This window comes from Choloepus didactylus, chromosome 3 (assembly GCF_015220235.1).
Source record: "Choloepus didactylus isolate mChoDid1 chromosome 3, mChoDid1.pri, whole genome shotgun sequence".
Classification (NCBI taxonomy): Eukaryota; Metazoa; Chordata; class Mammalia; order Pilosa; family Megalonychidae; genus Choloepus; species Choloepus didactylus.
Window position 1 is genome coordinate 83,134,827 of NC_051309.1, and position 12,211 is coordinate 83,147,037.

Below are 12,211 nucleotides of genomic sequence, written 5' to 3' on the forward strand. Positions count from 1 at the left end.
GTTCATTCAGATTGGTGGGACAAATAGATACATTATGGTGATGGTTACACAACTCTGAGTATACTAAAAACCATTGACTTGTACAATTTACATGGATGAATTGTATGGTATGTGAATTATATACAAATAAAGCTGCTAAAAAAATAAAAGGAAACAAGATATAAATCCTTGGTATTGACAAAACCAGTAAGAGGTGGCCATAACCCAGCCTGGAAAGTGAGGGAGGCTTCCTGAAGGAGAGAAGCCTTAATTTAATCTTACAACAACAACAAAGGAGATAACTAGGTGATATGACACAAGATAATCAGGCAGAGGGGACACGATGAACAAAGTCATAGAGGTGAGAAACTATGTGTGTATACCCGGCGGGCTGGGAGCGGGGGCGGAGAGTTGAGGCGAGAGAGACGAAGGCAGGGGTGAGAAGCTGAGCCTCAGATACGGTCATTACTGAAGGGTTTTATTTAAACTGCGAAGTGATATAATCTGTGATCAGATTTGTGTTAGATGGACTACACTGACAGCAGTGATGTAACGGAAAGGACACAATATTTTTCAGTCAGAATAATCTGTGCGTAGGTTTCAAATCTGCCATTTTAAAACTAGATGTGTTATATAAACGTCGTGTTATTATTGCATCGAACCTAATGAAACAGCTTGCCAGAAGGGAGAAAATGTAGAGCAGATTAATGCAAAATTAACATACAACCACGCTGATCTAGCATTGAGTTAAAAACAAAGTTTATGAGTGAGCAAAACACACCCCACCCTCATCCTCGGGTGGTGGCGGAAAGGCTGATAGGATTTATTTTTTAAGTCTTTACAAGGCTGGATATGCGGCGGAGGAATTCTTCAGGTTTTCTGTTTGCCTGTTTTTAGTACTCGATCCTCCCACAATTTATTTTTACTACTCGGTGCTTTTAGTACTCGGGAGTTTTAATACTCGGTACTCCCACAATCTATTAAAATTATCGTTGTGGGTACACTTACAGGATTAAAAGAAAAAGAAAGGAGTAAAACAAAATAGTTACAGCATTATTTAATATGTTAACAGGAAAGGCAGATTTTCCTGAAAACGGTGAGGCTGCCGTCCCGGAACCACGAAACGGAGGATCCCCAGGTAGCACGGAGGACTGAACGTAACACCGCCACGGGGCGCCACAGTCCTTGAGCTTCTCTTTCTCCCACCCCGGAAATACAACTTATTTTTTTGTTCCGCCCGCTTCCTTTTGCTCTTTCTAACTCTTTCCTCTCCGACAATTTCGGAGCGGAACCTTTTGCTTTGTTCTTCCCAGTTGAAGCGTAGGACCAATTTCGTGGACACAATTCCGTTTGGCCAGTATGGCAGCGGCCGTACGATCCCTCGGTAGAGGTAAGGCAAAGGACTGTTTTGGCTTGCGGGGAGAATGGTTCTGGCGCCCTGTCGCCTTTTGCGGCAGAGTGCAATCCGGACTCTTCTAGGCACGGATCTGTACTGGGGACTCGAAATGCCTCCTGCTCTTTCTGGACTCCAAGTTCTGTAGAGGGTCATTACTACTTAAAAGTGACCTTTTTAGGGGATTCAGACATTTTTTTAGCCGTCTACGCCGGTGGTGAGGAAGTTGGGTTGTGGTGTGGGTTAGGATGCACATTGACACCCCTCAAGCCACTTGTAGGGAAGGAGGCGGGAACAGGGTTCTATCTCCGGTACCTGGGGTGTTCGCTGGGGGTAAAGGAATTTGATATGTGAAGAAGTGAGTTCTGGTAAGAGAAAGGTGGAATATTTTGAGTGGCTTATATGCTGCTTTTGGAGTACATCGTTACAGGTGATTCCAGTTCTTAAAATTCCAGACATTGACTAATTTGAATCAATACTTATTATTTGGAAGCTAACTCAGTAGTACTTACTGATAGCAGCTCTTTTCAGAATTTAGTAAAGTCTCATTTGTTAGATAGGATGACAGCTCTTTCTTGGTGTAGTGCTTTTTTTTTTTTTTTTTTTGAAGCACTGCAATAAATATTTTTATTTAAGACAGCTTTTTAGGTGGAGTTAGTGGTCAGCTTCACTACAGTTTCATAGAAAAAGAAACTGATGCCTGATACGTTAAATATGTGGTCGAATTCATATAATTAGTAAGTGAGTGGCAGAGCCAGGATTGAAGCTTGCACCCCTAAGGCCAGTGATTTTTTTTTTTCTTTAAACTGCATCACTGTTTTCTCCTTGAACTTCCCACAGGAAGAGCAGTGTCAAGACCAGCATCCTCCATTTACCATAATTGTTGCCCAAAAGATAGGAGTGACAAGACCCTGATGTCACCCGCTCAATGAGGCCTACTTTAGCCACCTTACTTAAAATGGACCCACTTTCCCCCGACCCTCAATCCCTTTTACCCTGCTGTTTCCTCTTCCCCGTATTATGTTTTTCTGTTTTGTTCACTGATGTGTCCTGAATGATCTAAAGCAGTGTTGGCACATGGTAGGCACCCAATAAATATTTGTCAAATGAATGAATGAATGGATCATCAAAAAAAAAAAAAAAAAAAAGGACCTCCTTCCTTGTGTTATAATGGATATTTAAGGTAATTTGAATCCAGTTTTTGCTTTCATGTGCTCAAATTCCTCCATTCCTTCAGTAGATGTTTATTGAGTCTCCACTTGCCAAACATTGTGCTAGGTGTTAGGGACACAATGGTGAATAAGCTATACACATTCCCTGCCCGTGGTGCTTACCATCTATTGAAGAGCAAACATTAATTGAATAATTACTTCTTTAATTACAATTGTCGTAAGTGCCAAAAGTATAAGGTGCTGCAAGAGTGTATGAGATGCCTAATATGTTCTGAGCCTTCAGGGAAGGCTCATCTGAAGAAGTAATTTTTAAGTCTTGAAAGATGACTGAATAACTATGAATTAGCCAGAAGTCATTAGCTGTGTTTTCTTAGAAGAAGATATAGGGGTAAATCTTCATGACCTTGAATTTGGCAGTGAATTATTAGATATGCCAAAAGCACAAGCATCAAAAGAAAAACTAAACTGGAATTCATCAAAATTAAAATCTTTTGTGCATCAAAGAAAGTGAAGACAACATATAGAACAGGAGACAATAATTGCATATCATATATCTGAGAGGAATCTAGTATCCAGAATGTATAAAGAACTCTTATACCTTACCAACAAAAAGACAAATAACCCAATTTAAGAATAGGCAAAGGGCTTGAATAGACATTTCTCCAAAGAAGATAAAAACGTCCAACAAGCACATGAAAAGACGTTCAACACCAGTAGTTGTTATGGAAATGTAAGTCGAAACCAGAGTGAGATAGCATTTCACATCCACTAGGATAGCTATTTACAAAAACAGAACAGAACAGAAAATAAGCTGGTGTTGCAAGGATATAGAGAAATTAGAACCCTTGTACATTACTGGTGGAATTGTAAAATGCTGCAGCTGCTGTAGAAACAGTTCGGTGGTTCCTCAAAAAGTTAAATATAGAATTACCATTTGATCCAGCAATTCCTCTCCTAGGTATATACCCCAAAAGGAATGAAAGGAGGAACTCAAACAAATACTTGTACACGAATGTTCTTAGCAACACTATTCACATTGACTGAAAGGTGGGAATACCCCAAATGTCTGTCAACTAATGAATGGGTAAATAAAATGTTACAGAAATTCAATGGAATATTACTTAGCCATAAAAAAGGCACGAAGTACTGATAAATGCTACAACGTGGTGAACCTTGAAACACTGTGTTAAGTAAAAGAAGCCCGAAACAGAAGAACACATACTATATAATTCCATTCGTATGAAATTTCTACAGAAAGCAGAATGGTGGTTGGCAGGCACTTGGGAGGAAAAGGGGGATGAGGGAATAAGAAGTGAACACCTAATGCATATGGGTGTTTCTTTTGGAGTGATGAAGTATTTTGGAACTAAATAAAAATGGTTGCACAATAATGTAAATATACTAAATGCCCCTGAATTGTACATTTAAAAATAATTAATTTTATGTTATGTGAATTTTACCTCAATTTAAATGAAAAGCTTTGCGGGGAGGGTGAGGGGAGAGCAAGGTGAAGCCGTCCAAGTGTTTTAAGGACATGAGGAGACTTTCATGTTTAAATGGTCCCTCTTACTGAATGGTGGAAAAGAAATGGAGAGGGCCAAGAATGGAAAATAGGACAGTTTGGAGGCTGTTGCTGTAATCCAGGTGACAGATGATGGTGGCCTGGGCTATGAGAATATATGACAGTGGGAAGGTGAAGACTAGACAGATAAAATTTTCTAGGGAGAGTGTGATTATAGTGTCAGCCAAGAAGGCAATTTTAGGACTGAGCTTTGGGGAAAGTCTAACCTTTTGATATGAGGTGTTAGAGAATACACTAGCAAAGGAGATGGAGTAGTTTCCTTCTCATCACCAATGGCTTTTGAGAATGAGTGTGGATTCAGGTAGATTCATAGTTAACAAGTTGAGGAAGTTCTGAGGGCTTTTGTATTCTCTGGAGTAGCAAATGAGATTATTTGCTGAGAGTGAGGAGGCCAAGAAATGTTTTAAAGAAGATAAAATAATCATATAGACACATTGCTTACAGAGGGATTGAAAATATAGATACTGTGGTGCAACAATTAGAAGACTGTTCATCTCTTCTGTCCATTTTTCAAATGGGTTGATCTTTCTACATATTCTGGATATTAATCATTTGTTGATTATATATTTTGCTAACATTTCCCCAGTTTTTGGTGTCTTTTCACTTTTTCTTTAGAGTATCTTTTGATAAACAGAAGTTCTTAATCTTAATGTGGTCACTTTTTGGTTTGTGCATTTTGAGTCTTGTTTGAAATGATTCCCTCCCCAGAAGTCAAAAAGATATTTTCGTGCATTCTGGCAGCTTTATATTTTGCCATTCAAGTAAAAGTTCTTAGTCCATCTAGATTTGATTTTGTGTGTGTGGTGTGAGGTAGGGATCCCAATGTATTTTTTCCTCTATCAGTAATCAGTTGTCTTAGTGCCACTTACTGAATTCCTTACACACTGATATGCAGTTATATCCTTGTCATATTTCACATATATATGCATGTGTCTGTTGCTGGGCCATTTATTCTGTTTTATTAGTCTCTAAACCTTTGTCAATACCAAAGTGTCTTAATTACCATGGCTTTATAACAAGTCTTGGTCTCTGGTAGGGCCAGTCCCCCTACTTTGTTCTTATTCTTCAGAAGTGCCTTGGGCAACTCTGTCAATGTATTACCTACTCACAAAATTAACAAATAAAATTTAAATTATTAAAGAATATTCAGGGGAACATCTTTATATTTTCTAATAACATAGGTAACATACTCAGTTGATCCTGAACTAGATTAGGTTAAAAATAAATGAAGATAAATGGTTCAAGTGTAAATACATCCATCTGGTTTTAGTTCTGAGGAGTGCAGTTTCCATTATTCCATTTTTTAAAGAATAGTTGAGAATGACAGACTATTAAATGCTTATGTTTTGCTAAATACTGATTTTTAGATTGTAAAAAATTATGAATATTTTGATTACTTAATGTTGACAATTTACATGTTTTTCCTTTCAAGTCTTGTTGCATCATCAGAAGCATAGTCTTTTCAAGATGGCTTATCAGACATCTATATCTCCTTGTTCTCTAAACATTCAGGTGCCCAACAGACATTTTGCTGCTGTTACAAAGTAAGTATATGTATTTTTAGTTAGTTCATTTACTGTCATTTAAACATTTCATTAAAAAATATTATGCTTGGCTCCCTAAAGACAGGTAAAGACGTATCATTGTAAATGTTTATTTTCTCTGCTTCTTTGACCTTATAATCCTGGAGGAAAGATAAGACTTATTATAATAATAGTTAATATTTAATGAAAACTGACATGCGATAACTAATTTAATCCCTACAGCAATCTTATGAGGAAGCTACTGTTATTATACCTATTTATGGATAAGAAAATCAAAGCACAGATAGGTTATATAATTTGCCCAAAGTCACATAGCTAATAAGTGTTGGAGCTAGGATTTGAACCCAAGGTGTTTAGTTCCAGAACCTAAACTTTTTCCGTTACGTTCTCACTGTTCTTTTTTTTTTATGCAATTTTATTGACAACATATAGTCATTCGAAGTGTACAATCAGTTGTTCATAGTATCATCATATAGTTGTGCTTTCATCACTACAGCCAAACTTTGAACATTTTCATTACTCCAAAGAATAAAATAAAAATTAAAATAAAAAAGATCATCCAGAACATCCCATTCCCCTCCTCCCTCCATTGTTCATTTACTTTTTAAAATTTTTTTTAAATTTTTAATTTAATTTTCTTGAGATATTTACATACCATGCAGTCATACAAAGCATACATTCAGTTGTTCACAGTACCATTGTATAGTTGTGAGTTCATCACCAAAATTAATTTTTGAACATTTTCATTACCACACACATAAAAATAATAAGATTGCTATGGTCTCTTTGAAATGTTCTTTTATTGTATGTTTGTTTTCTTTTTAACTTTTTTTTTCATACAGTTGATTTGAAAAAAGAAGGGAAAGTTAAAAAAAAAAAAAAGAAAAAAGACAAACAAGGAAAAAAAAAAAAAAAAAAAAAAACGATGTAGTGCCCCCTTGAGGAGCCTGTGGAGAATGCAGGGGTATTCGCCTACCCCACCTCCATGGTTGCTAACATGACCACAGACATAGGGGACTGGTGGTTTGATGGGTTGAGCCCTCTACCATAAGTTTTACCCTTGGGAAGACGGTTGCTGCAAAGGAGAGGCTAGGCCTCCCTGTATTTGTGCCTAAGAGTCTCCTCCTGAATGCCTCTTTGTTGCTCAGATGTGGCCCTCTCTCTCTGGCTAAGCCAACTTGAAAGGTGAAATCACTGCCCTCCCCCCTACGTGGGATCAGACACCCAGGGAAGAGAATCTCCCTGGCAACGTGGAATATGACTCCCGGGGAGGAATGTAGACCCGGCATCGTGGGATGGAGAACATCTTCTTGACCAAAAGGGGGATGTGAAAGGAAATGAAATAAGCTTCAGTGGCAGAGAGATTCCAAAACGAGCCGAGAGATCACTCTGGTGGGCACTCTTACGCACACTTTAGACAACCTTTTTTAGGTTCTAAAGAATTGGGGTAGCTGGTGGTGGATACCTGAAACTATTAAACTACAACCCAGAACCCATGAATCTCGAAGACAGTTGTATAAAAATGTAGCTTATGAGGGGTGACAGTGGGATTGGGAATGCCATAAGGACCAAACTCCACTTTGTCTAGTTTATGGATCGATGTGTAGAAAAGTAGGGGAAGCAAACAAACAGACAAAGGTACCTAGTGTTCTTTTTTACTTCAATTGCTCTTTTTCACTCTAATTATTATTCTTGTTATTTTTGTGTGTGTGCTAATGAAGGTGTCAGGGATTGATTTAGGTGATGAATGTACAACTATGTAATGGTACTGTAAACAATCGAAAGTACAATTTGTTTTGTATGACTGTGTGGTATGTGAATGTATCTCAATAAAATGATGATTAAAAAAAAAAATAATAAGAATAAAAATTAAAGTGAAAAAGAACAATTAAAGTAAAAAAAGAACACTGGGTGCCTTTTTTTTTTTTTTTTGCCCCCATTTTTCTACTCATCCATCCATACACTGGAGAAAGGTGAGTGTGGTCTGTATGGCTTTACCAAACACATTGTCACCCCTCATAAGCCACATTTCTATACAATCATCTTCAGGATTCAGGGGTTCTGGGCTGCAGTTTGATAGTTTCAGGTATCCACTGTTAGTTATTCCAATTCGTTAGAACCTAAAAAGGGTTATCTATATAGTGCGTAAGAGTGCCCACCAGAGTGACCTCTTGGCTCCTTTTCGAATCTGTATGCCACTGAAGCTTATTTCATTTCCTTTCCTTTCACAACCCCCTTATTTTGTTTCATCTCTCTTCCCCCTTTTGGTCAAGAAGATCCTCTCAATCCCACAGTGCTGGGTCCAGGCTCATTTCCAGGAGTCACTTCTTGCATTGCCAGGGGGATTCACACCCCTGGGAGTCATGTCCCACATAATGGGGAGGGCAGTTAGTTCACCTGCCGAGTGGGCTTTGTGAGAAAAGGGGAACATCTGAGCAACAAAGAGGCTTTCTTGGGGGGACTCCTAGGCACAATTTTAAGTGGGTTTAGCCTCTCCCTTGCAGTAACTAGCCTCACAGGGGAAAGTCCCCTGATCAAGGGCTTGGCCCACCAAATTGGCAGTCCTCAGTGTTTGCAGGAAAGTCAGCCCAGTTAGGGAAGTCCAACACTTGCACATTTTTCAGCTCTTTGGGGGGGGCCCACAAATGCACTTCTGCTCTCTGCCCATATCACTCTGGGATGTGTCAGGATTTCACCCCAGCCTGTAGAAACTCACCATATTCCACTTCCCATTCAAAGCTCCATGCACCTATGGTGTTCAAACAAGCTGATCGTACAAGTTAAATTATCTAGCATGCTACAGAAAATACAGATCCTGCACCAGATAACATCTCCTCTGGTCTTGCACAAAAGTTGTAGTTTTAAAACCCATTCAGTATCATCCTTTACCATTGGGCCTGATTTGCCTTACTCCTAACCAGATCCTCTTCGTTCATATCTCTAATTAAAGTCTGAATCCCTTTTCAGCTCTTTCAGCAGGTGCCGTATGGCGTAACACTGACGTTCATAGCTGCCAAGTTCTAGCTCCAATTCTCATGTATTACACAGATACCAAAAGTTCCAGAGACTGACCAGGTTATACACAAGGAGCTCAGCATCTCAGGATTTAGAGATAACCATTATAACTCAGGGATAGATGTGACTGCTCTAAGAGCTTACAATCTAGGGACTATTACAATAAGCATTCCCCTCTGTCTGTTCTTTAGACAGAGCCCAGTGTGTCAATTACATGTGTATTTGGGTGTGTAGTACTTTCTGCTCTTTAAATTACATTTTTCTTCTTAGGTACTTTTTATAGGTCAGGTGTTACAATATGGAATTGCCTGTACTATGATTATATAGTAGAATTTCAGATTACAGAATACATGTATTAGAATATAAATTTATATTTGTTTTATGTAGAGTTTGAACATGTAGAATACTAAAAGAATGGAATTTGTTGTCTGAACTTCTCATTTCCAACAGCAGGAACTGGTGTCTTACCAAAATAGGAACCGCATCCTTTTTCTCTACTGATACTGCCACCACCTTGCTAAAATCGCAGTATGATGGTCTAATAGCATTGTTGCTTTGCCTCTTACTAAGGGAAGGGACTGAAAAGCAGATGTTGGCTAAACTCTTGAGCTCCTTTCTAGTATGATCTCATTGCAGGGCATAGCGCTAATAGTTTTATTTCCAGGCGGCATAATTAAGTATATATTGTTTTTCTGAATATCTTCCTCCTTAATACCGCCATTTTTGAAACTAAAGTGGCTCAGAGACAATTATAGTAAGGTACTGAGAAGCTGCATAAGTACTAATAATTAAAATTTACAGAATGCTTACTATGAGCTAGGCACTATATTAAACACACTACATGTATTATCATATATGGTCTTCACGACAACCCTATGAAGTATAAATGCTATTAGGAACTCTTTACAGATGGAGAAATGGAAGCCCAGAAAGGTTAAGTAACTTGTTGAAGATCACATAGCTAGAAAGTGTTAGAGGGGAGATTTCAGTTCAAATTGTTTGATTCCAGAACTATTACTCTTGTTGGCTATAATAGAGTAATGGAATTAGCGGCCTTGGAGGGTAGGGTCTGAACAGAAGACAGATCTCAATCTATAAAAATTTTTAATTACTAAACTTGCTAGAATGTAATCCTTAGTTTATGAGATAGCCAGAATAAAAACTAAAATGTGGAACATTTGGTGGGAATTCGTATATTCTCAGATATTTGATCATTCTTGTTTCTCTGAACATAATTGAATAGTTGGAAACTTTGCCACAATGGTCTCTTTTATTTAGCATATTTTGTTGAGTGTCAACCATGTTCCAGACGCTGTGCAAGATATTGGTGATAGGAAGATGAATAAGACACACATTCCTCTACCCTTGAGGATTTTATAGCATACTGATAGCAACTTAAATAACTGCTTTTTTAAAAAATATGGATAATTGATTAGAATGCATTAATTAACTTTGTGAATAGATAAAAGATATTTATGGAAAGCAATTCAAAAAGTATAAAGGGTGTATAGTAAAAGATAGATCTTTTTCCTACCTCTGTCCTCTAGCCACTCAGTTGTATCCTCCCAGAGGCAACCACTATTACTAATTTCTTATGGTATTCTTTCATTAGATGGCCTATGTATATGTAAGTATTTGAATATATTGTTTGTTTTTTGCATAAGTCGTAGTATACTATACACCCTGTCCTGCACTTTGCTTTCTTTTTTAACTTAATATATCTTGGAGATTGTTTCATATTGAGCTACCTAGTTCTTTTAACTGTATAATATTTGATTGTGTGAATGTACCATAATTTATTTAACCATCCCCCTACTGATAGCCATTTATATTTCCAATATTTTGCTATTACAAATGATCGTGCAATGAATAATCATGTACATAAGTCTTGTCAAATATTATGAATATATTTGTAGTATAAACTCTTAGCAATAGTATTACTAGGCCAAGAGTTGTGTGCATTTATAATTTTGATAGATAATACCAAATTCCTTCATAGAGATTGTGCTAATTTATATCCTTGCCAGCAAGAATTATTAGAATGCCTGTTTTCTCTTACATGCGGTATAGCCAAATTTTTGATCTTAGCTAATTTGATAAGTAAAAAATGGTATTATGGTTTTAATTTTTATTTCTTTTATTATGCTGAAGTTGTGTATTTTGTACATATATTTAAGAACGGTTTATATTTCCTTTATTGTGAACTCTGTCCTATTCCATTTTTCTTGTTGATTAGTAGGAGCTCTTTACATTATTATAAATTAGTATATGCCTGTGATATAACCTTAATTTGTTTTAATTGCTATATTAGAGGAATGGATCAAGTGCTGTTGTATCCCATATGAAAGATAATTAATTCTACCCAGGGGAGAGTAGGGCAAGTAATATTTAAGCTGGCTCTTGAAAGATAGATAGGACTTTGCAGAGGAAGTGGAACAAGGTATTTCAGTGGTGCAAAGGCATGAACATGAATGATACGGCTTGCATATAGGATGAACAGGAAGGTGGAAGGAATGTAACTAGAAAGGAGGCTCCTTGTGAGTGTGTATAGGGCCCAGATTCTTGTTGTTAAGAAGTTGGAGGAGTACTGGTTATACCAATATAATCCCTATCCAGCAGTGAATGGGTGTGCCCAGTTTTTCACATTCCTCATAGTCCTAGATATCATTAATCTTTGTGTTTCTTCTTTGTATTTCTAATTTATATTCTTCGCTTGTTTTTCTGTTGGGTTGTCTTTTTCTTCCTGCTTTGTAAAATTGTTTGTTTATTAGGAATATTAATTCTTTTCAAATATTTTATCTTTGAATGTTACCTTTTATGCTATAGAAAATTTATGTTTTATGTCTTCCCCATGTTTTACTGAAGTACAATTTAAAAAATTATTAGAGAAACTGTGGATTTACAGAACAATCGTGCATAAAATACATGTACCATGCTGTATTTGTATTCCCATATGCCACCCCACTATCCACCCCTTGCATTGGTGTGGAACATTTGTAACAATTGATGATAACATATTTTTAAATTTTACTATTAAAGTCCATGGTTTCAGTTAGGGTTCACTGTTTGTGTAGTGTAGTTCCATGGGTTTTTTTTAAAAGTTTTTATTGTTACCATATATACAATCTAACATTCCCCCTTTTAATCATATTCAGATTTGTATTTCTGTGCTTTTAATTGCATCCACAGGGTTGTACTACCACCATCCATTACCAAAACATTTCTATCATTCCAAACAGGAACACTGTATATTTTAAGCCTCAACTTCCCATTCCCTATCCCTACCCTGTCCCCTAGTAACCTATATTCTAGATTCTGACTCTAGGTGTTTGCTTATTCTAATTGTTTTGGAACACTGAGGTAATATAATATTTGTCCTTTTGTGTCTGGCTTATTTCACGCAACATGATGTCTTCAGGATTCATCCATGTTGTCTCATGCATCAGGACTTCACTCCTTTTACGGCTGAATAATTTTCCATTGTATGTATATAATTTTGTTTATCGGTTGATGGACATTTGGGTTG

The 12,211-nt window shown here is 37.1% G+C and overlaps 1 protein-coding gene across 1 annotated transcript in view; it reads left to right on the plus strand.

The window, feature by feature from the left end:
* Nucleotides 1-203: 203 nt before the first annotated feature.
* MRPL1 (mitochondrial ribosomal protein L1) overlaps nucleotides 204-12,211 on the plus strand; it is a 112,465-nt gene continuing 100,457 nt past the window's right edge. Inside the window, exons 1-3 of the mRNA XM_037830060.1 lie at nucleotides 204-340; nucleotides 1,052-1,369; nucleotides 5,559-5,670. Of these exons, the coding sequence (XP_037685988.1) occupies nucleotides 1,339-1,369; nucleotides 5,559-5,670 (143 nt within the window). The 5' untranslated portion in view covers nucleotides 204-340; nucleotides 1,052-1,338. The remainder of the gene's footprint in view (nucleotides 341-1,051; nucleotides 1,370-5,558; nucleotides 5,671-12,211) is intronic.